Raw genomic sequence first — 24,288 nt, forward strand, 5'->3', positions numbered from 1 at the left:
TCTGGAGAAGATAAAATGCATTTTAATAGTTTGAAGTGCCATGAGGTGTCTGCATGGCACTACAGCCTGGGTGAGGGAGGACAGGGCCATCATACGAAGTAGGCGGCCAGGGCTGACATCTTGTCCTTGGGCCGTCTGGGGTTGGGCTTCCCAGGGGGCCTCCTGGCCCGGCCCCGCCCTCGACCCTGCCTTCTCCCTGGCCCACCACGGTGCATGGGGTGGCAGGAGGCCGCATGCTTCAGCTCCACCAGCTCCTGGAAGATGGGGTCACAGAAGACACAGCCCATGTGCTGCGTCTCGTCGCCCGGGAGTGGGGACTTGGCCTTGTTGAAGTCCACGTCAAGCAAGGCGGCCTCACAGACACTGCAGGTGTCGGCAGACACCCGCACGCGATGGGCGTTCTCGAAGCAGTGCGCTACCACGCTGCATTTGTTGCAGGCCACCTTCCACTTGGGGCCCGAGGTGGGGTCCAGCACCAGCACGCCGCTCTCGCATTCCACGCACTGGCCAATGCCCAGCATGCTCAGCGAGTGCTGGCAGGAGGGGTGCGTACACTCGTTGCAGCCCATGCCTGGTGGGAGAGGGGAGCCCCGTAAAGGCATGCCCACTGTGCCCACCTGCCCTCTGCGGCCTGCTTCCAATGCCTCAAGCTCCTGGATCCTTTGTCCCAGCAGAAGAAACTCTTCTTGGCCTCGTTCTTGGGGACTGCCTTGCTCATGCTTTGGCTCCTGGCTGCCAGTACCCCTGTTTTTTGCTTATTTGAAACCTCCTCAACTTTCAAGGCCCCTTGCTGGTGCCATCCCAGTGGGTTTCAGTCGACTCCATCCCCGCTTTGCTTTGCTGCCACAGCTCGTTACTGGTAATGCCACATGACCCTCGTGTCACTAGGCCACATGGGACTACCCTGTCAGCTGCTCTGGAGGCAGCAGGAGAGCGGGGATGGGGTCTCACTTTCCCGGAAGCATGGGTGCAGACTGAAGCCTGAGGAGGCTCTCTGCAGAGCACACGGTGAATGTGGGCAGACACCTCACTCCTGCTGGTTCCTGGTCTGGCTTGGTGCTCTCTGTCCTGCCTGCCTGGACACATGCACTCCCTCCTCCAGTAATGAGGACGAGGATGAGGATGGAGGACAGTGGTGGACGCTGACTGGGGGTGCCTGCTCACCGGGTGGGTCCCCCGACTGTTCCATCCTTTTGCTCACTCAGCTCCAGAGGGAGCACTGCACACCTGTGCCCAGGTCCTGAGGGTGGACTAGGGTTGCCTGCTCAATTCTGACACAGAGAGGGGGTGGCACCACTGCCTGAGGCCTGACCAGTGCCCCAGCTACATCCAGGGTCTCTCGTCTCAGTGCCAATGAGTGCAGGAAAGGCCAGGGTGAGAGGTCCCCTCAGAGTCCATCCTGGTGCAAGGCAGGGGTTGGCACTGAACAGAGACTGCTGTTACCCATGGATAGGAGGGAGTGGCCGCACTCACCTTTCTTCATGTCTCGGAAGGGTGGGTGGTTGTAGCAGTAGGGGCACAGTGGGTAGCTCTTGCCCCGAGAGCCTGATGACCACAGGACCAGCTCAAAGTCATCCAGAGGGCAGCGGAGCTCCTTGTAGAGCTTGATGGTGCCGTTCTGGGGGAGTGTGTAGGTCTCATCGCAGTGGGAGCAGTGCAGGCGGCTTGGCTTGGCCTACGGCAATGCCAGGCAAGGGGCGTGAGGGTCACTGGGGCCACCACTTGGCCTGCACCCCCACTCCTCTCATAATACAAAATATGTAACCTGTCATGCAGAACCCATGACACACTGCCAGGCAAAGAGCATGAGTCTCTAGCCCTTGCTCCATGCGTGCAGAAAAGGCAATTCTAAAATCTCTGTGCGTACGTTAATGCCCATGATGGCAAGTGGCATGGTGTTAGGGAAAAACGCACCACGTGTATTTGCGTGGCCTAATGGCTGTGTGTTCTAGGGGACATGGGGACACTGGATATTTTTTGGCAAGGCTGCTTTATGCTCAATCATTCTTCTGTGACAACCAGGACAAAGAACATGATTCCTGCATGACCAGCGATAAAGCTGAGGCCTACAGGGGTGAGGTAGCTTGCCTGAGTTAGTGTTCCCTGCACCTACCTGGATGTACTTCATGAAGCGGTGGCACTTCCCACAGCGTGAGAGGGGCTTGCCTGTGGCCGCCAGTGGCGAGAAAGACACCTCCATTAACTCATCCATGCCTGCGGGCAAGCAGAGTGCAGGAGTCATCTCCCTCCCAGCCTCCAGCAGAAGGCTCCGAGTATGAAAAGGTCCCTATAGGTAGTGGTTTCTACTGCCCTGTGTGTCAGGGGCACATGCTCCTGACTGTGTGTGGTGTTACTGCACCTGCTCTTTCAACCCAGCCAGGAAGTGTCACTGCCCTCGCCTATGGAGCCCAGATCTGGGAGCTAGTCCCATGTGGGGACCTAGGTCCCCAGGTATTGGTAGCGCTGACAGAGACACCCCTCTGGTGAGGGGCAGGCTGGAGGCAGACTCTACCAGCAATGGAGTCGACAAAGTAGTGGAACTTCCTCTTGAACACGTCCAGGGTGTGGCCCAGGACCTGGCGGTAGTCGGCCTTGCCCTGGGCGATCAGGTTCAGCTGCTTCTCCACTGCACTGCGGATGGTGGGGAGCACCAGCTCTGCATCTGCAAGCGGGCAGGGGGCAGATGCTGCCCTGAGCACTCGCACCCAGGGCCATGCCACCCCTCCCAGGCAGGGCTACTGCCCTGTTCACCCCTCCCGCTCTGGCCCGTCCTCCTGGCCTCTGCCCTGCCCACCAGTCCACAGCCTCAGATGGTACCAGGCTGGCCCTTATGACCCCAGACCTTTCCTGATTTCCCACCTGGAAATCTCAGGCAGAGTGGACAGGGACGTCCTGTGGCTAGAACCACATCACAAATGAGCTCCACGCCGCCCTCGGGCCAGTTCTGTGCTCTTCCCTCTCCCCTTGGCCCCTGGGGAACCTCCAGGGAACAGGGCTGAGGCACCTTTGCCTCCCCTTTTGGTTCCCTCACACATCTGTTCAGCCTTCAAACACACTGAGCTCCCGCTCTGGGCAGGTCCTGGGGGTCCCGGGACAGCGCCCCTTCAGCGGGTGTTGAGGGAGTGTGTGTGGGGCTGGGGGATCACTGCAGGGCAGGGGCCTATCTGGAGCAGGCAGCAGAGCCAACGTCCAGGGAGAAGTCAGGGAGCTTCCGTGGGCCCTGGAGGCAGGACTGAGGAACTCACCAATCTTGTAGTAGCCGTGCACCAGGACGATGCCGAGGTTGGTGGGCTTCAGCCGGCGCCCACTCTCCACGGTGACGTAGTTGCGCTGGCAGATGTTGTTGATATGCACAGGGATGCTGGCATCTGTGCCTGCAATGTACAAGGCCCCAGGGTTCCTGGCCTGCCTTGGACATGCCCCATTGAACCATGTGCTGTAGCACCTGTCACGGGGCTCCTGGTGCTCAGGCCCTCTCACTGCTTCTGGCCACAGGAGGGAGGGCTGTGCCCTAAGCAATCCCTGCACTGTGCCGGGCACCAACTGCATGCATTTCATGTTCTGCCTTGAGAACACAAAGGCAGCCCTCCCTGCACGGGGTGCCTACTCCTGCTTTGCGGCAGAGACGACAGGCTCAGAGGTTAAGGAACTCTTCGAGGTCACAGCGCTTATTCTGCGCCTGGTAAATGTGACTTCTATGGCTTCTCCTGCCTGGATCCTGTGGCACCCACCTGCTCCCGGAGCCAGAGCCCCATTCCACCAGAACATGGAGGTGCTTACAAGTTCACTGCAGAGCTGCCCTCCGCTAAACCTGGACAGTTCTGCCCACTTCCTGTTTCCCACCTCCTCCCTCTCTGCAATGCCCGTCACGATCCCCAGGGCAGGCTCCCAGTCCCCAGGATTCCACTCTCTCACCCAGAGGAACTTTCTTGGCAGAGGGGCGCAGCAGAGGCTGAGGCATTCTGACTATGGCAGGTGCCAGTCAGAGGGGCAGAAAGGAGGCTCGGGCTCCCCACAAGCTCACCAGCATGGGCAGGTGACACGCACCTTCCCAAAGTAGCTCGGAGAGAATCTCACATGGGAAGAAACTGGCCTTCAGGGGCTAGGGAGCCTGCTGAGGGCCCGTGGCTCTTGGCACGAAGCCAGCTCTGCACCCAGTGTGGCAGGCTGTGGGTGGTGTGTGCCGCTACCACCCCAAGTCTGCCAGGCGCCATGACGCGTGGTGTGGGCTCCTCTGCAGTGGCTCTGGTCAGGCCCTTTTTACACACTCCTGGGGGCTCAGTCACAGGGCCACCCTGACTACTCTCCTGTTGCGAAGGTAACACCAGAGCCCTCTTCACTGTCACAAAATTGTATTGCTGATTGGGTCTGGCTCACTGGCTAGCACAGGGCTGCCAGGAGCCAGTGTCCCATCAATGAGAGGGCAGAGGACGCAGGGGAGCAGAGCCCACACTCCACAGTGGGCTGAGGGCTATTTCAGGACCCTGGCAGGTGTCCTGGATCCCTGAGAGGAGCAAGACCAGAGCTCTGCTCTCCTGCCAAGGTCGCCATGGTCACCAGGACCCCAGCCTGGGAGACACTCTCTGAGAGTCCACCTATATGACCGCTGCTGGAGCAGAGCCTGGACACAGTGGCTGTGACATCCCACAGGCCTCCAGAGCCCGTCAGCCAGGGCAGTGCCACAGGGAATAGGCAGTGCCCAGCAGCACGAGCACCTCCTGGGGAGAAGGCTCCGGCAGTGAGGCTGGCCCCCAGCATGTGAGACATCACTCACAGCCCCAGGCCTGTGGACTTGTGAGGCCACCTCTCCTATGAGGAGTATGTACTGGTGACTACACTTTTGCTTTGATAAACTCCCCTGGGCTGCCCACTTTTGCATGGAAACTTCCTGGTCACCCTTTGGGGAGCCCTGTCCCTGGGACAGGCATTTCTGTTCTCTCCCAGGGAAGCAGCTCCTGTTAGATCTCATTTCCCTGTCACCTGATTTCAGGACAGACCAGGTTGGCTATGTGGACTCAGGAGACTGCCCATATGATTTCTATGAGTCGCTTGGCATCTGGGCCAGTCTTCAGCCTTGTGGGCGTTAGTTGGCGTGTGCACATCCCACAGTGCACGAGGGCACATCTGGGCCTTCACAGGGAAGGCCAGGTCCTGAATGCAGGCCTCAGGAGGGGATGTCAGCTGTGGACCTGCCTGGCTGGCCACACACTGGGTCACCAGTTTCCAGACACCAGCCTGTGGACGGGTGCTGGGCTGGGCACACAGGGGTGGCGGGGCAGCTTTGTAAGAAGACTCAAAGCCTGAGTACTGGAGACGGAGCCGGCTCTGGGGCCTGGCCAGGCACACCCACCAATGCCATGCTTCTCCATGAGCGTGATGAGCTCAGCCTCTGTCAGGTAGTCGGGTGGGCTCGTCTGCTTCTCCAGCATCTTCACCTCACCCACAGGGAAGGTGTCGCCCCACTGGCAAGTGGGCAGGCTCTCCTCCAAGGGCACGCTCTGCCAGGGCATGATCTCCGTGAAGCCTGGAGAGACATGCGCCGCCACTCAGGGTCCCTAGCCTGGGTGGCTTGGGCCTCAGACCCTGGGCCTCCCATCCCCAGACACGATGTAGAATGTTTGTTTTGTCTGTCCGTGAAGGCGGGGAGGAAAGCTGGGCCCACGGTGTGACCTGGGGAGAGGACGGTCTTCCCGGAGCAGGTGAAGAGCTCGGGCCCGATCCTGAAGGAGATGGTGCTCTGCAGGTACTTGCAGTCATGGCTGACCGTGGCGATGAAGTGTCTGGTGATGTACTCATAGAGCCGCCACGCGTCACCCCCTGCAATAGGCCAGGGCTAGTCAGTTGGGAGCCAGCTGGGGGCTCTGGCTGTGAGGAGCCCCCAGTACTCTTGCTCAAGCAGCAAGGTCCTGCTTACAGAGCCGCTGTGTGAGACACACTGCAAATCCCGGGGAAGGAGGAAAGAAAACGTGCAGGAAGGCCAGGCGCGGTGGCTCATGCCTGTAATCCCAGCACTCTGTGAGGCTAAGGTGGATGGATCACTTGAGGTCAGGAGTTTGAGATCAGCCTGGCTAACATGGTGAAACCCCGTCTCTACTAAAAATACAAAGAAATTAGCTGGATGTGGTGGTGGGCGCCTGTAATTCCAGCTACTCAGGGGGCTGAGGTAGGGTGTACTGCTTGAACCTGGGAGGCAGAAGTTGCAGTGAGCCGAGATCGGGCCACTGCACTCCAGCCTGGGTGACAGAGCAAGACTCTACCTCAAAAAAAGAAAAAAAAAAAAAAAGAAAGAAAATGCAGAGGAAGGGAACACAAGCCTCCGTACCTCAGTGGTTCCTTTCTGGCTGCAGCTCCCACCACCCTGCCCCTGCTTCTGGCGGAACTGCTCTTCAGGCGTTGGCCTGCCCTTCCACTGTCTCGTGACATGACACCATCGCTTCAAACTCAGACTGTCCACAAGTGGCCCCATCTCTACTTGCACTGCTTTTCTTTCCTCATTTGCCTTCTCCTGGCACTCGGACCACTGGTACCACCTTAGGCCAGCTGGGAGGTAGGAGGTGCACCACCCCCTCCCCCATGCCACCACTCTCTGCCTTGGTTTCATTCATGTCCCCCGTGGTGTCTGCCCCTCGCCTCCCTGCAACAGCAGCTGCTGCCACCTCTTCACTCCTGTCCTGACCCCACAGTAACGGAGTTCATCTTCCAGGTGGCCCCCCATCCCCACAGCCAGGGCAGGCAGAGGCTGAAGGAGCCCCCACATTGCCAAAAGGGCCTGCAACCTTCACTGTCGCAGGTTGCCTTTCCCTCCCTGAAAGCACGCCGTGTATGGGGTGATAGCGGTACCTAATTCGGCCTCTGTGGCAGACTTCATGGGGGTGATGGGGGGATGGTCGCCAGCGTCGTGGCCTTTCCTCGGGCGGTTGATACCTTCTGCTAACAACCGCTTCACCTGAGGGAGAGAAGACAGAATAGAGTCTGCAGCAGGGCTCGGCTGCCTGCCTAGGTTTAGCTGAAGTACCAGACCTGGTCCCAAGGCCTCAGTGACACAGACACACGCTGGGGCCGGCCTGGCTCCACTCACCGTGTCGGCCCAGTAGGGGTGGTTGGCCTGCTGCCGCAGAGAGCCCTTCAGGTCAAAGTTCTCAGGGTAGTGGGTGGTCTCTGTCCGTGGGTAGCTGATGTAGCCTTGCGTGTAGAGCCGCTCGGCTGTCTGCATAGCGTGCTGCGGCCCCATGCCTGCAAGAGACAGGAGGCTCTCAGAGGGCCAGGTACGTGGGGACGGCCAGGTGCCTGCCCTGGCCTATGCACTGTGGCTTATGAACATAGTGGCTGTGACATCCCACAGGCCTCCAGAGCCCGTCAGCCAGGGCAGTGCCACAGGGAACAGGCAGTGTCCAGCAGTGCGAGCACCACCTGGGGAGAAGGCTCCGGCAGTGAGGCTGGCCCCCAGCATGTGAGACATCACTCACAGCCCCAGGCCTGTGGACTTGTGAGGCCACCTCTCCTATGAGGAGTGTGTACTGGTGACTACACTTTTGCTTTGATAAACTCCCCTGGGCTGCCCGTTTTTGCCGTTTGGGCTCCCCCATTGTGGCCGGCCCCTCCTGGAGGGCGAGGGTGGCTCTGAGCAGGTATGGCTGGAGTGCAGAACTGCTGGCCGGGTGCACACCTGTGCCACACAGCCTTGTCTGAGGCTGAATCCTACACCCAGGATGGGCCTAATGGGAAACGCCGCTCACTCTACCCCATAGTGCATCCTCACGGGGCTTATGGCCATGGGGATGAGACATGGCCTTCAGAGCACCACTTCCCATGCACTGGCCATGGAGCCATAACCACGCCTCAGAGCTGGCTGATGACAGAGCTCCACGCAGCCCCATTTTGAGCCCTTGGGTGTTTTTGTCCTCACAGCACTTTGGGGTCACTGAGAGGGGCTCGTCCTACTACTGACCAGCAGAGGCTGGCGCTTAGCTAGCAACCACTCCCAGCATTGCTGCCCTCTGAGGACGCTGGAGCCACCACTCTGAGAGGACACTGCCAAGAGTTCCCTGCGGGGGGAGGCACCAATGCCTAGGGGCTGACAGCTGCCAGAGACCACCAGCTTTCCAGACACCCTCCTTGCTACTAAGGAGAAAAGGCTGAGGAGACGAGGCTGAGGGGCAATGTTCACACCAGTTCCTTGAAGGCAACATCTGGCTGAAGCCTCTCCCCTCACCAGGGATAGCTGCTCAGAGACTTGGGATGTCCCCTCAGGTGGTGACCAACTTTACCACCTTTACAACCTAAGGAGAAGTGAAATCCTCATGAGGCTCAGATCCCCTCGAAGCCTCGGGCACCACGCTGCATCCCTGGGCACTCGCTGCTCCAGGCTGAATCTGCCTCCATGAACCTGCCTCAAGATGCCTTCTGGCGACTTGAGAGAAATGTCCCTACATACCCAGAGAAGAGCTGGCCACACGCAGCATCTCCACAGTGTTCAGGGCCAGGGGCCTCTGCTTGGCCTTTTCTTTCCTGCTTGTGGCCTCCACCTGGAAGACAGGACAGTCAATGATTTGGAGGAGGATGAAGACACCACCATAGAGGGAATCAAGATGTGTGGACGAAGGGTCTGATTTCATTCATTTGGTCTCCCTGTTTCTCCAACTCATTCTTCCCAACAGTCTTAAAGACTTAGATTGAGTATTTATTCAGGACCAGGAAGGGAAAAAAAATGAAAATTATTAAAAAAAAAAAAAAAATTTTTGGCTGGGTGCCCACGCCTGTAATCCCAGCACTTTGGGAGGCTGAGGCAGGTGGATCACCTGAGGTCAGGAGTTTGAGACCAGCCTGACCAAGATGGTGAAACCCCGTCTCTACTAAAAATACAAAAATTAGCTGGGCATGGTGGAACGTGCCTGTAATCCAAGCTACTCATGAGGCTGAGGCAGGAGAATTGCTTGAACCCAGGAGGTGAAGGTTGCAGTGAGCTGAGACTACACTATTGTACTCCAGCCTGGGTGACAGAGCAAAACTCCATCTCAGAACAAACAAAACAAACCAACCAACCTTTTTTTTTTTTTTTTTTTTTTTTTTTTTTTTTAAGAGATAGGTCCTGCTCTGTCACCCAGGCTGGAGTGCAGTGGCACCATCAGAGCTTACTGTAGCCTTGAACTCCTAGGTCAAGCGATCCTCCTGCCTCAGCCTCCTGAGTAGCTGAAACCACAGGTACATACCATCATGTCTGACCAATTTTCTTTTCTCGATTTCTTGTACAGACAGGGTCTTGCTATGTTGCCTAGGCTAGTCTTAAATAAACTCCTGGCCTCAAGTAATCCTCTCGCCTCAGCTTCTCAAAGTGCTAGATTACAGGCATGTGCCACCATGTCCGGCTACTTTTTAAATTATTTTTTTTAGAGACAGGGTCTCCCTGTGTTGTCCAGTCTGGTCTCAAACTCCTGGCCACAAGTGATTGAATATTCTTTTCTGGAGAATTTTCTAGTGAAAGAGAAAACCTGGAAGATTGAGGAGTCAGAAGGGCTGCAGATGGAAATCCTACAGAAGCCGGCATCAGCCAAGCTACAGGGATGGCAAGTGGGGCCCGTCCCAGGGGAAGTGCTGCTCCTTGCTGTAGGAAAGGCTGTAGGGAAGGCTGCTGCCTGCACCTGCTAGTATTGCTACCTCTTCTGCTTTTTCAAGAGAAGCTGGAAGGCAGAATTTTAGTATGAAATCTCATAATTTTTAAGTGCTGGAAACTATTCGGGAATTTGTGTAAACACCATACAGGTTAGTGGAGTGTATCCATGAGCTGTGCTTGGTTGGGGTCCTACCACTCTCTACCTCTGCTGAACACTTGTTGGAAGAGACAACTCTTTGTTTTGCCTGTGGCAAAAACAATCCAAACAACTCAACCCCAGGCCCTTGCCCGTGTCAATCCCAAGTAGGCTGGTCATGGCAATGTCTTCTGCATTCCAGACCGACAGATGTGGGTGGTAACACAGAGGCCAGTTGGTATGTGCAGCAGTGAAGCTGGGCTCCCCGGCGTGAGGCCTGGAGGTGGTAACAGTGTCTCTGCAGGAATGTGATCAATGCTGACAGCCTGGAGCAGCTTTAGAAGTCTCAGATGCCTGAGATGATGGCATGGTGGGCAACAGGGCACTCAAGGAACACTGGAGAAGGACAAGCAGAAGGTGGCTAAGGAGGCCAGGCTGTGTTTCGATGGATCTGGTAGCTGTCACGCCTGTAGCATGTTTACTTCAATAGCCACAGATGTGGCCCCAACCGTGCAGCCCAGTCACCTCGCCCTTTTTCTAACAGCCAAGCAGCATGTCCTTTCAATTCATGGGAACCCTGAGTAAGAAACATAATCCCATAAAAGCACACAAGCTGATTGAAATTGGAATCCCAAGCCTATCTCCTGCTAGCTGTGACCTTGGACAAGTTCATCAATTTGCACGTAGGTCCCTCAACAGTTGTTAGCTTGAATCTCTGTGTGAGATGGAGTCCTGCCACACAGAGGTAATGCCTAGTGGGTCACGTGGAAAGGGGAGAGTGGAAGGGGTCTGACAAGGTCACAGGCGTGGACAGGCCCGCTTGGTATGGAGCGGGCATGCAGTACACTGTGGCTATTGCATTGGGCAGAAATATCTTAGGAGTATATGGGAGAGTAACCTTTCGGCTTTCCAAAAAGATGTCTGTGTTTTAGAAAGGGGGAGGAAGACATGGCCTAGGATCACAGGCTGTTCCTCCAGCGGGAGGCATCCAAGGGCCACCCTCACCCAAGGCAACTGTGATAGGTGTGGGTGGAGCAGGCGCACCTGGGCTTCCTTCTCCAGCTTTGTCATATTTAAAAACATCTGTGCAATCTCCCGGTCGAACACTCTTACTCGGTCCCAGTCCAAAAGGAGAGATCTGTCTTTGTCAGTGTTAACCTGCAGGAAAAAGCATAAAGCGTGAATGCACAAGAAAAAGTCTCCAGGTGAGCCCAACACCAGGAAGAACCAAGACAGATGAAGCTGTTCCTTGTCTGGGAGCAAAAGAGCCCTGGCTCTAATGGCTCACGGCTGCACCTGTTCAGGCGGGCAGATACGCAAGCTGACATCTGGCCCTCTCCACCCCGTGCCCTGAAACCAGGCAGTCAGTCTCAGGAAGGCGGCCCGAAGCTGAGGCTGATGTGTCCTTAAGCAGCACATGAGCCCCTACTTCTCACACCACCCCTGCCTATCCCCAGTGCCTGGCCGGTGGTAGGTATGGCCACCACCGTGGTCCCAAGCCCCATGTCAGCCAGAGTAGCTCCAAGACAGGGTCTCACTGTGTTGCTAGGCTGGAGTGCGGTGGCACAATCATAGCTCACTGTAGCCTTGGACTCCTGGCCTCAAGCAATCCTTTTGCCTCAGCCTCCCAGGCTGTTGGGATTACAGACATCAGTGGCTGTGCCTAGCTGTATTAAGTCTTACAGTGAGCTTCCATGGAAGTTTTTATTTGAAGAAAGGGTTCCAGGAATTTTAAAAAGTTTGAAAGTCAATGGCCTCAGTCCAGTGCTTGGACCTGACCACTGCAGCCACTGATTCATGTGGGGTGACCTCACCCTGCACTGCCAGAGCTGAACTCGTTCCCACTTATCCAGATTCAGCACATAGAGGCCCAGTCTCTTCCCACTGTTCCCATGAAGGCTGGGGTCCCTCAGCCCTGGGCACCACAGACCATTTCCAGGTATAGCTGTCCACAGTTCTGCCCTTAGCCCGGGGCCTGCCGGCTGATGATGATGGAAGGCTCTCAGAATCCGTGCCCCAAACCCAGAAAGCCCCAGCATGCACAGAGAAAGGCAAGGAACCTTGGCCTGCAGCACCCAGTAGGTCTCTGGTTTGAAGGACTGGATTTTATCATGTCTCTCCACGCAGAATCCCAGGGTTGGAGTCTGACACGGCCCAAAGGAGATGAGAGAGCTGTCTAAATCACCGTATTTCCCCTGGAAATATTTAGTCTGAAACCTGGAGGGAGTGGAGAGAAAGATATTTTGGTCACTGATTCACTCAAGACACTATTATGGCCACCCATGTGAGTCCAGCCCAAGGCCAGGGGTGGTGCATGAGGGAGGTGGCACCAGGTGGTGTCCCCGCTTAGAAGCCAGTGGGAGCAGAGTGGGCATAGCCTTAGGGAGGATTCATGTGTGTACATGGGTGACAGAGCCAGTGAGAGAGTAGGCAGAGGTTTCTACTGTCTTGGGCCAGGGAGCCTTCTATTCTATTCTATCTACCGCACACTCTCCTCAGGACCCAAAAGCACGGACACTTTATCGAGCAGGGCATAGGTGATCTCTGCCATCTAAATAAACAGTTTTCTTTAGGTCTTTTTGGTTTTTGTAGAGACAGGGTCTTGCTGTGTTGCCCAGCAGGAATGCATTAATGGGGATTCACAGATCATTGCAGCCTTGAACTCCTGGGCTCAAGTGATCCTCCCACCTCAGCCTCCCAAGTAACTGGGACTACAGGCTCATGCCACCACACCCAGCTAATGAAAACAAAATGTTTGGACAGGCACAGTGGCTCATACCTGTAATCCCAGCACTTTGGGAGGCTGAGGCAGGCGGATCACCTGAGGTTAGGAGTTTGAGACCAGCCTGGCCAACATGGTGAAACCCCATCTCTACTAAAAGTATAAAAATTAGCCAGGAGTGGTGGCGCACGCCTGTAATCCCAGCTAGTCGGGAGGCTGAGGCATGAGAATCACTTGAATCCAGGAGGCAGAGGTTGTGAGTGAGCCGAGATTGTGCCACTGCACTCCAGCCTGGGTGACAGAGTGAGACTCTGTCTCAAAAACCAAACAAAAAAATAAATTTTTGTTTAGCCTGGGCACAGTGGCTCCCATCTGTAATTCCAGCACTTTGGGAGGCCAAGGTGGGCGGATTGCTTGAGCTTAGGGGTTTGAGACCAGCCTGGGCAATACAGTGAAACCCTGTCTCTACAAAATACACAAAAATTAGCCAGGCATAGTGGTGCACACCTGTAGCGCCTGTAGTGGAAGGCTCAGGTAGGAGGATCTCTCGAGCCTGGGAGGCAGAGGTTGCAGTGAGCTGAGATTGTGCCACTGCATTCCAGCCTAGGCAACAGAGCAAGACTCTGTCTCAAAAAAATAATTTTTTTTTGTAGAGATGGGGTCTTGTTATGCTGCCCAGGCTGGTCTCAAACTGCCAACTTCAAGCAATCCTCCCATCCTGGCCTCTAAGCGCAGGGAGTACAGGTGTGAGCCACTGTGCCCGGCCTTCTTCAGGGTTGGTGAAATCCCCTGTTGTTCATACTGGCTCTGGGAGGCCATACTGGCTCTGGGAGGGGGACCAGCAGAGGCAGGTCTCTGGCTGAGGGAGAGTGAGGGTGTGCTCAGGACTCCGCGGGTGTGGCCAGCACCTGGTGAATGCACAGCCGATTCGCAGGTCCAGTTCCTGGCGAGCATCCACTGAGAGCGCCTCGTTGTGGTCAGGCTCGCCCAGGCAGGCCATGGCATTACAGATGTCTGTGTCCGTGATAGAGCTAAACCTGGCCCGGAACACGGTCTTCTCACCACCATGGGCCTTGTTCATGACAGGCAGAACAGCATCAAGAACCTGGAGGTGGGGAGTGGCCAGCTGTGACAAACCTCCCAGATCCCTGCCACAGCTCCCCACCCCACTGTGAAGCCTGGCTCCTTCCAGGAAAGAACACGTGTGCTCAGCCCCCTCTCCTGCCCCTGCCAGATCCTCCTCTATCCCCCTGGCTTTCCAGAAGCCCTGGGCACTCCACACCACCCCACCACACGACTTCCTTTACTCCCATCTAGAAACATATTCGAACACTCCCTTCTTACTCCCGCCCTCTCTCTTCTAATCCTCTGCTTTCATCCCCACCAAATCAGGAAATGCTACTGCCAAGTACACAAGGGACCTCTTAGTCCCCAGACCTATCCCACATGACCCGATTCCCTGCTTTCTAGGAGGGAGGGCTTGGAGGGGTGGGTGGAAATTTTAAGAGGCTGAAGAAAAGACAGGGAAGGAGAAAAGAATGAAGGCGAAAGGAAATGGGCAAGAGCAGGGAGGCCACAGGTGGTCCCAGCTTGTGGTGGGGGCAGCTCGGGCTAAAGCACAGCAGGGGTCCTGGAGCCGAGACTCACTAGGAAGGCCGTGCAGTGGGACTAGGGTCGCCGCCGGAGCCTGGCCACGCAGCTTCCTTACTGGGAATAAGTGGCTTCATTTCTGAAGGGAGAAAGCCCCATGAGCTGCCCCCATTCTCCACTCCCAGATGCAAAGGCCCCCAGGGAGGAGCCGCCCTGCAGGGGAAGAGGGAATCTGGGAAGAGACAGAGTGTGATCGCATTTGCTGAGGGTGCTGTACTGCAATGCCAGGTGCCTGAGCTCTGTCTCACTGACCAGCTCTTGAGCCACAGGCGAGAGCTGGGGGTACAGGAGCACAGGGGCGACCCATAGGGAACAACAGCCTGAAGGGCACCAAATGAGACCAGCAGACATGGCCACTGTGAGGGCACCATGGCCAGGGCAAGCATGGGGCATAGGGTGTGCACAGGGAGCTGCCACCTGCTTCTCTGCAGGGCTCCTGGGGTTGGCTGGAGGCAGGAGGCATCCTGGGTAGGGCAGGAGATGAGCAGAGCGAGGCCTGCAAAAGGAGCTCAGTGCTGAGGTCGGGAATCAGCCAGCATCAACCCAAGGTCCCTGAGAATTCACGCTGGGCACAGGATGCTGAACACCAAGCTGCCCCATGACAGTCCCATTCTGAAACCTGCATCCACCCAATTTCGCCCCTCCTATGTTCACTCATACTGTGCGGCCCCAGCAAGCAGAGGCACAACTGATCACCTTTAATACAGCCTATGCAGTTAAAAACATCTATGATATTTCAGAATAAAGGGAGGTGAGAGGTGTTTTTAAACCAGTACAGTTTACTCCCTCCTTTGGCCCCAGGAATGGTGTGACTGCTGGTGTCAGTTTGGCGCTGGCGTCAGAAAGGCCAAAAATGAGGACCAAACTGAGCCTCATACTCACCTCAAAGCAGATGTTCTCCCCTTCCTTGTCACAGTCCAGCCATAGCACGATGTAGTCGCAGCCTCTGCCCTCCACCTGCCACACAGCACACGTTCACATGCACCTGCTGCAAATCCAGCCCGTGCCACCTGCCCCGTGCTCCTATCCAGGACAGGGCTTGGTCCCAGGCCCTGAACCTCAGCTAGGAGGACTGGTACCTGGGCTGGGTAAGGAGCTGGCTGTGCTAAGGCTGGCTCAACCAACAGAAAAGAATTGAGTTTATAATTGATGTTTTTTGGACCAAAAAAAAAAAAAAAAAAGTGTAAGTGCAACATGATCTTAAACCCCAAAACTGCCCAGATAAAGAGTTCCGATGAAATAACCCTAAATGAAAACAGCAGTTGTCTTGGGTAATATGATTATGAGTAATTTTTTTGTCTTTCTACTTATCTGTACTTTCTAATTTTCCATAATCTGTATGCATTTGTTTTAAAATTAAGGGGAAAAAACCCCCAGCCAAACAAGCTATTTTTTTTTTTTTTGAGACGCAGTCTCGCTCTGTCGCTCAGGCTGGAGTGCAGTGGCGCGATCTTAGTTCACTGCAAGCTCCGCCCCCCGGGGTCACACCATTCTCCTGCCTCAGCCTCCCGAGTAGCTGGGACTACAGGCGCCCGCCACCACACCTGGCTAATTTTTTGTATTTTTAGTGGAGACAGGGTTTCACCGTGTCAGCCAGGATGGTCTTGATCTCCTGACCTCATGATCCGCCCACCTTGGCCTCCCAAAGTGCTGGGATTACAGGCGTAAGCCACCGCACCCGGCCCAAACAAGCTATTTTAAAAGCAGAAGGCCTGCTCTCCAGGACTGAGGGTTGGCAATGGCAACAGCCTTGTGTGCTGGGGGTGCCTGCAGGTGCCTCGTGGGCCAGCAGGGGGCACTCACAGAAAGAGCTAGCAAAGGCCCCCTGTCCAAGGGGGATTAGGACTCAAGCAAGGGTGGGCAAGGACAGCTGTGGAGGGTGGGGAGCCCGGGTGGGCTCATGCCCAGGCCAGCCCCACGCACCTGCAGGAACTTCACCATGTTCAGCTTGGGGTTAGCTTCTTTCTTCTCCGTGGGAGCTTGGCTGAACAGTTCTGCGGGGTCCACTTTGTCCCATTTGTTGTATTTTCCTACAAACCAGTCACAGTGACATTGAGCCACACCTCACAGTTCACAAGGGCTCAACCTCTGAGACCATCATAACTCCAGGATGATGTTGGTTTCTTTCCACAAATGAGGAGGGGAAAGTTTGGAGAACAATTTGCCCACGGTCATCATGATGATCAGAGGCAGAGCCAGGATGTGGGTTCAGGCCTTTGGTAACCCCCTCCCATCCAGCCTCCTTTCTGCTCGGCTGCTGAGCTGACACCACACTCCGGCCAACCACAGGAGCCAAGCAAGCTCTCTGGGGGCCGCCGCTCTGGCCTCACTTCCGGGACTTTCCCTGTGGCTGGGAGCATCATTCCTGGGCTGGCTCTCTTTGCCTGAGCACTGGACCCCACCACTGGTGTCTTCACTGACACTTCCAACCTGAGTTTCTGGAACTCCATCCTTCCACCCAGCACTCTGTGGGGGCACACATGTGCGCAGTCATTCCTGTTAAAGGACCCATCTTTTTGAGCCTCATGCCCAGCACATTCACCTACTCATCTACAGAGGCCCAGTTCTTGCATGCTCAGCTGTCTGGCTTTCTTTTAGGCCCATTTCTTGTTTTTCTGAGACAGGGGTCTCGCTCTGTCATCCAGGATGAAGTACAGTGATACGATCATGGCTAACTGCAGTCTCGACCTCCCACCCTCAATCCATCTTCCCACCTCCCAAGACTACAGGTGCACACCACCACGTCGGCTGATTTAAAAAGACTTTTTTTTTTTTTGTAGAGACGGGGGTCTCACTATGTTGTCTAGACTGGTCTTGAACTCCTGGGCTCAAGCGATCCTCCTAGGCCCCATTTCTTACATCCTGGGAGAATGGGGTCAGACAGAGCCAAATTCAAATCCCAGCTCCCCACCTGCCAGGTGGAGATAAAACTTGGGGTCCAAATGCTCAGCCACACAACTCAGTCACCATCATTGTCATCACTGTCATCAATGAGCAGCAAGAACAAGGGCTGAGGCTTTGCCGTGTGCCGGGCCCTGTGCTGAGTGCTCTGCCCTCACTGTCACACTGAATCCTTACAGTCTTGGGAAGCAGATGGCACTGCTGTGAGACCCATTTCACTATGAGAAGTGTAAACTCACAGAGGCTGTCAGTACCCTCGTCTCCAGCCAGTGAGCCGGCAGAGCAGGGGCTCGAAGAGCCTGGATCAGACTCTTGCCAACCACACGGCCCCATACCTACACCCAGCAGGTCACTAATACCAGCACTTCCAAGGTAATTGCTAACAGTAACAATATAGGAATGACAACGACAGCCACCAAATGACCAACAGACGATGGTCAACTCGGCAACAGCAGCAGTCTTCTCTCAAATGCCTGCACAGGTCAAGCCCTTCCTAAGATAGGTGCCGCCACTTTGTCTACATAGGACGGTGCACAGGGAATGCAGTAACTAGGGGGTGCTGCTATGATGGGGACCCAGGGCTGAGCTCCAGAGCCTGGGTTCTGGGTACCGCACCCAGGGACCCTCTCATCACCACTCCATGATCTGCTGGCCTTATGACTCATGGAGTTGGGACAAACTTCCCTGCCTAGAGGAATCTCCTGGCTTCAACTGGACCCTGGCCAGTGCCATGCAGAACTCCCTTCTGTAGGATGGAGGGTAGAGGGACTTACCCAGGAAATCCAGGGTCATCACGTGACCACAGACAGACGTCATCTTGAAGCGCACTGGCTGGCCAGCAAAGGTCCCAGTGTACTCGTGAACTGAACAGGCCCCGTTCAGCCCTTTATGTGAGGACAGGCTCCCTGGGGATGAGGAAGCACAAAGTGACTGGCTGCTTCAGCTGAGCTGAAGACATTGTGGAGACCCCGGCCTGGATGCCACCTCCCAGAGGGCCAGAGTCCTTCCTCAGAATGGTGAGTGACAGCATTCCGCAGACTGCTGAGGGTAATTGGGCACTAAGAGATGGGACGGCACTCAGGGAAAACAGCATCTGCCAACAACCTAGCACAGAGCACTCTCGATGCAGAACCCCAGGCTGCCAGGAGCCAGGGGCAAGAAGGCAGGGGTGGGCTCTTTCTTTGTATTTATGTTTTCACTCTTCAATTCCATTTTTGCCTCACTTCATTGAAACGTTATTCGTTTACTAAAATGGGACTCTAGATCTACTCTAGGTTACCAGGGACCTTCTAATTATTGAATTCTCACCGTCTCCACTGACCACACTCAGCCGTACTTTCTCAGGTTCTGGGCACCGGGCACTGGGCACCACTTTTGGGCCTCCTGTCCTCTGCGGACCATGCCTTCTCAGCTGAACGAGGGTCTCTTCCCCCCTCAACTGCTGGACCAAGGGGAGGTCAGGTAGGTGCCTGTCATTTCTGGGTACCCAGCATCCAAAACTCTTCCTATTTGGAGGGAATTCAAAGATGGGGGGAAACAGCCCCTCCCAACCACCCCAGTGGCCAGAGTTGGGGGTGAGTGGCAGACATTCCCTCTCCAGCTCCCTGGTGTCTCAGTAGTGTCTGTGGCCACAGCTCAGTCCATTGGCTACTCTGGAGTGACGTGAGGTCCACAGGGCAGTGGGAGTATCCAGGGGTGACAATGCCTGGGGCATAGCCTCATCAGACCTCAACTGGGGTGTGGTCCTGGCTGTGTCTCCTTCCTTGCAGGGCTGGTTTCCGCTACCTGTACCTAACAGCCCTGCCAGGCCTGGCATATGGACAATGACTGTCCTTCCACTTCATTGTAAGCTGTGCCTTGTGCCTTTTGGGAACCCCAGCTTTGGCACACTGCCAGGAATGGAAGCAAATGCACCCCACTGTGACATGCTGAGATGCTTCATTACCACCTGCTGACCCGAACCAAATCTACCCCAGCCAGGGTGGAATCACATTAGGAAAAAGAAATGTCCTGTAACACATAAACGGCTGTGCTTACAGACCAAAGCAAGAAAGCTTGCGCAGGGCTGGTTTCTCCTACCTCTAGAGAGGATTTTGGCAATTGACTGTGCCAAGGACGGCTTTTCGGCAACCATGAGCACAGTCTTCATCTTGTCTGCCCTTTACGCTCCAGTTTCGGGGTACTGGCAGTGAAAAAGTTTAGACTCCACTCTTCTGCAGCACAGCACTATTATCAATGCTGACCCCTAAAGAGAAGAAAAGACACTCAGGATAGCAATGCTGTCAAAAGAACCTATACCACTACAAGGAAACTCACTTTAACAAAGAAAAAACAAGACCAACCTGAGGCAAGAAGAAGAAAAATTAGGGAATTAGGGACACTTGAAGACATCTGAGATAAAAAAATAAAAACAAAAACAAAAACAGAACTACCAGGTCAACTGAAGTGGCTAAGATGATCCTGGGAATCTGGCTCCTTAGGTCAATTGGATTCCTAGATCCATGCTAGGAAGATGCTGGGACCTGGGGATCTCCAGTGATGGGTCAGGCCAGGTGGATGCCTGGCCCTCCTCTCTGGACTGGCTCTTCCACCTACAGGTGGACTCACCTGGAGAGAGGAACCATCATGGCCGAGAGCAGCACCACCCCCTCAGCTAAGCACTTGGATGCCCCGGGACACTTTACAAAATGCAGATGTCCAGGCTGGGCTCCCCAGGTCCTTCTGATCCATGATGGGCCTGAGACCCTCTGGCTAGTCGGTCCAGCACCAAGCAGACATCAGGGCTCTGTCACATCTATCTCCCACCTATTCCACTCCACCTTTTGCTTTGCAGGCCATGCTCTGGCCAAATTAAATCAAATATCATCATCTAAGCAAACACTCACTTGAAGCCTCTATGCCTGCGCTCCCCTGCCTGAGAGAAAGCTCCACCAGGCCTGGAGGGTGGAGCTGGATGGCCCACAGGCCCAGCTCAAGTCTCCCAACACCACTGGCAGGATAAGTCAGCCCTCCTGTGTCCACAGCTCTTGGGCTAGGTGACCATTCCAACCCACTCAAATTATGCCATCATCAGCGACTACCTCACCCCCAAAATAGGACATGATGGGCTTTGTTCTGAATCACTGTTGGTCTTTGCAACAGCTTTCTGTGCCTGACACATGACATTCAATACCTGCTAGCCAAGTCAAAGAAAACCACATGAACCCTTTTTGTTTTTTCAATCATTATAAATGTAGCACTGATGTTTATAAACATAGCATTGTAATAAAAAAAGAAAAAAAGACTTGTATTGAGACAACTGGGAAACCTGCTGGGAAAAAAAATAAAGTTAGACTCCTGTTTCCTAACTCCCACTAAAACCGATTCCAGATCTAGCAAAGGTTTGAGTAGAAACAATGAAACCAGAAAAATCCTAGGAAAAACATGTGCTTTTAAAATAAATCTCATGAGCCGGGTGTGGTAGCACATGCCTATAGTGTCAGCCACTCAGGAGGCTGAGGCAAGAGGATCGCTTGCTTGAGGCCAGGAGTTCAAGGCTATTGTGTGCCATGACTACACCTGCAAATAGAACAGCCACTTCACTGCAGCCTAGGTGACAGCAAGACCCTGTCTCAAAAAAAATAAAAGCAAAATAAAATAATCTCAGCATGAAGAAAAACAACCACCTAGATGGGCACAGTGGCTCACGCCTGTAATCCCAGCACTTTGGGAGGCCGAGGTGGGCGGATCACTTGAGGTTAGGAATTTCAAACCAGCCTGGCCAACATGGCAAAACCCTGCCTCTAATAAAAATACAAAAATTAGCCAGGTGTGGTAGTGGGTGCCTGTAATCCCAGCTACTTGAGAGGCTGAGGCATGAGAATTGCTTGAACTCAGGAAGCGGGGGTTGCAGTGAGCCGAGATCATGCCATTGCACTCCAGCCTGTGCAGTAGAGTGAGACTCCATCTCAAAAAGATCTACACTCAAAAAAAAAAAAAAAAAAAAAAAAAAAAAAAAAGAAAAAAGTAAAAGAAAAGAAAAGAAAAACAACCACGTAAATACCTTTGTGGTATCGCATCATGTCCAACAACACTCACGGAAGAAACTCAGAACTATAATGAGCTTGTGCTTATCATATAGGGAGAGACTCAAAGTCGTTGCACACACAGCAGACGAGGGTGTGGGGAAGCTAAATGGGAACAACCTCTATGTGCAGCAATTCAGCGATCCCTCTCAAAGTACAAGTGCACATCCCAGCAATTCTACTCCTCGGAATGAACGTAATAGTCCAGTTATTTATTGAGCACCTACTACATGCTTGGCCTACTCCAGGATGCAGGGAACACAGCACAAAGCAACACCAGGTCCTGCCCTCCCAGAATGCGTGCTGTAGTATGGGAGCAGGGGAGGGACAGGGCAGGGCTGGGTGACACCTGGGAGAAGAGTCCAGGCAGGAGCAGGGAAGGTGAGGTCCTTGGCATCTGGCAGCATTAGAAAGGAAAGCATCTGCTTGGTAAATACTAACGTGGATCAGATCACTGAGATAAATCATGCTAAGAAAGCTGGGCACGTAACGATGTGTAAAGAGCACTGCCATCTGTGATCACACGTACGTGTGCACACGTGTGCATTTGATTATGAAGAGGCAATATGTCTGGATAGAACATAAAACAAACAGTCCAAGCAGTCACCTGGAGTGGGTGTTAGGGCCTGGAGGTCAGGGCTGGGGAGGCCTCACCACATTCTCTTTTGTACCTTTTACATTTAGCACCTGGACACAAGTGACTGAGGGACAAGAACTAAGACAGGGGACTTTAAAATAAAATAAAACCAGAAAAATAAAGGAGAGTTGGAAAGGGCATTGTTCAGAAAGGATGCCAAAGGAACCTCCTTCACTAAAGGGGCTTCTGCTGCTCGTCATGCTGTGCAGGGGAAGAAGTCTGAGGTTGGCCTTGGGCTGTCAACCTTGTTCCCCACTTAAGAGATCACAGGACCACAGTGAAATCAGTAAGCTTGACCAGAAAGCTGCCCCAAATAAAATGACAATTTGCTTTTTTCCTCAAAATAAGTAAGTGGATGTTTCCCCTAAATACACAACCATCCCAGAGTGAAAGAGCCGAGGCCTTGTGGAATGATGGCACTGTCTGCAGATGCGCTCTCCAGCCCATGACAGCTCCAGCTGCATCTCCCACGGCTCTGCTGCGCACCCACCTTTCCTCCCCATGTGCCAGCAGGCTTCGGCCTAGGCCACTTTTCCCCATTAGTCTACTTGCTCTGACCCCTGCCCCTCCCCCTCCTGAAGACTGCATCTGGCGTCAGCCATCTGTCTCTCCCACAATTGTCAGGTTCATTGCCATATTTCTGGCACCCAGCATGCATTAAATGCCTGCTGAGTGAATGAATGAACAACCAAGGTGGTTGTGGCTGGCCTCTGCTCTCTGTTCTGGGGAAGTTTTGATTCTACCAAAATCAGAGGCCCAGAAGTGAGGTTTAAAAGAGACCTAGGTACTCCCCTTCCCTCACCCTGGGAAGCCAGAGGCCAAAAGGGAAAACTCGCAGCAGAGGCGGATTGTTCTGTGAGGGTGTGAGTTTCCCATCTCTTCCAAAGTAGGAAGTTTTGTCTTAAAATGTTTCCTCAGATTTTCTCATGTCTATGCCACAGAGTAGCCAGCAATTATGTATGACATAATGAGGACACACCAGGGACCAGGCACTCCTGCCAGCATCCTAGGCAGGGACTGTGGGGTCAGAGAGACCAGATTTCCAGTGGCTGGACTTGGTTGTTCTAGATCCCGTGCCCCAAGCCTGATCCTGCCCTGCCTCTGTGAGCATTCTGATGGAACAGCAGCCCAGCTTTGCTTCCCTGAAGCGCTCACCACTACACCTGGTACAGCCTTCATCTACTTATTTGGCTCGTCTTACAGCTTCTAGAATGTAAGTAAGCAGCACGAGAACAGGGGTTTTGCTTTCTTCATTCTCATGGTAAACAGATGGTGAGCAAATACTTTGGGAGGCTGAGGCAGGTGGATCACCTGAGGTCAGCAGTTCAAGACCAGCCCGGCCAACATGGTGAAGCCCGGTCTCTACTAAAAATACAAAAATTAGCTGGGCGTGGTGGCGCGTGCCTATAATCCCAGCTACTCAGGTGGCTGAGGCAGGAGAATCACTTGAACCGAGGGGGCGGAGGTTGCAGTGAGCCGAGATCGCACCACTGCACTCCAGCCTGGGCGACAGAGTGAGACTTGGTTTGAAACAAAACAAACACAAAAAAAGAAACAAGCAGATTTAGCTTGGGAGTAGGCCTAGCAGTGGTCTGAATAGCATTAAAATTCCTAGGATTTACTACCTCAGTAACTTTACCAAATACTTCTAGAATCAGGAAAAGAGGGAAACAACCATTTCTTAAGCTCCTCCTTTGTACTAGGCACACCACAGTTACAAACACTATTCAGTCTTGCCAACAACCCCATAAGGCAGGTGTTGTAATTTTTTAAAACCGTGAGTAAATGGAGGTTCAGAACAATTCACACTAGTGTCAGATGACCTTGGCAAAGGAATCCCAGGACTGGCTAGCCATCAAGACCAAGTTAGGCTGGCCTCTCAGGTCCTGTTTCCAAAGGTGAGAAGATAAAAAGGCAAGACGAGGAACATCTTACCTTTCACTTCTGCGAGAAATTACTGCCCCTGGATTCCAGCTAATTTGTTCACAAAAGTACCCTACTTCATTTTCAGATAACAGGTCAGAGAACCTGGGTGCCTTCAAAACCCATCCAGGGCCTAGGGGGCGGCGAGTGGAAGCTGCCTGGGCGTGTACTGCACCGATCTGGGCCCCGGCGGCTGCACAGCTCCCTCAGCCTCAGCTTCCCTACCTGTGACACTGGGACAGCAGACCTCACCTCAAATTGATGTGGGAGGGTTCGGAAAAAAAAAGTATTAACCACAGCGCCTGCTCCCTGCAGGCACAGGGCGGGCCCATCTCCACCTCCCTGAACCCCTACAGAAAGCCCCGCGGGAGAGGATCACCCCCGCCAGGGAAGAGGCAACAAGAATGCAGAGCCCGGCCCGGGTCCCGAGCTCGCAGGTCCTCCGCCGGCCCACGTTGAGGAAACAAGCCAGAAAAAGGCCTGCGCTTCCCGCCTTTTTGAGCCGCCCGGCGAGGGGCCCACAGCCCGCCGCTCACCTCGCATTCACCTAGCTGGATCCGCAGCTACACCTCGCATCCAGCTCCCGTCCTTGCTCCCGGGGCGGCCACCGGCAACCCCTACTTCCGGGTCCAGCCGCTTCTGGAG

At 54.3% G+C, this 24,288-nt stretch overlaps 1 protein-coding gene across 3 annotated transcripts; it reads right to left on the reverse strand.

Moving 5' to 3' along the window:
• TOP3B (DNA topoisomerase III beta) lies at positions 1 to 24,288 on the reverse strand. 3 transcript variants are annotated; one of them, XM_023197948.3, is made up of 18 exons: positions 24,180 to 24,288; positions 19,099 to 19,264; positions 17,793 to 17,924; positions 16,042 to 16,148; positions 15,001 to 15,075; positions 13,377 to 13,573; positions 11,807 to 11,963; positions 10,791 to 10,904; positions 8,435 to 8,525; positions 7,079 to 7,233; positions 6,841 to 6,946; positions 5,671 to 5,817; positions 5,351 to 5,524; positions 3,246 to 3,374; positions 2,513 to 2,662; positions 2,114 to 2,214; positions 1,474 to 1,675; positions 8 to 571 (listed from the first exon to the last, which is right to left on the reverse strand). In XM_023197948.3, the coding sequence occupies exons 2-18, from the start codon at positions 19,166 to 19,168 to the stop codon at positions 90 to 92; spliced, it is 2,589 nt and encodes an 862-aa protein (XP_023053716.2). In that variant the 5' UTR covers positions 19,169 to 19,264; positions 24,180 to 24,288; the 3' UTR covers positions 8 to 89. The 3 variants fall into 3 exon arrangements, with proteins under 3 accessions (XP_031790442.1, XP_023053716.2, XP_023053717.2); XM_023197949.2 differs by lacking the exon at positions 24,180 to 24,288 and adding an exon at positions 14,116 to 14,197 and having other exon boundaries at positions 90 to 571; positions 19,099 to 19,270; XM_031934582.1 differs by lacking the exon at positions 24,180 to 24,288 and having other exon boundaries at positions 1 to 571.

Source organism: Piliocolobus tephrosceles, chromosome 19, assembly GCF_002776525.5.
Source record: "Piliocolobus tephrosceles isolate RC106 chromosome 19, ASM277652v3, whole genome shotgun sequence".
NCBI lineage: Eukaryota > Metazoa > Chordata > Mammalia > Primates > Cercopithecidae > Piliocolobus > Piliocolobus tephrosceles.

Excerpts from the sequence above, each read along its gene's own strand:
- TOP3B (XM_031934582.1), bottom strand. The coding sequence starts at position 19,168 with ATGAAGACTGTGCTCATGGTTGCCGAAAAGCCGTCCTTGGCACAGTCA. Across the intron at positions 5,525-5,670 it reads GAAGACCGTCCTCTCCCCAG|GCTTCACGGAGATCATGCCC; the intron begins GTCACACCGTGG and ends ATGTCTCTCCAG. Across the intron at positions 2,215-2,512 it reads CTTTGTCGACTCCATTGCTG|GCATGGATGAGTTAATGGAG; the intron begins GTAGAGTCTGCC and ends GCTTGCCCGCAG.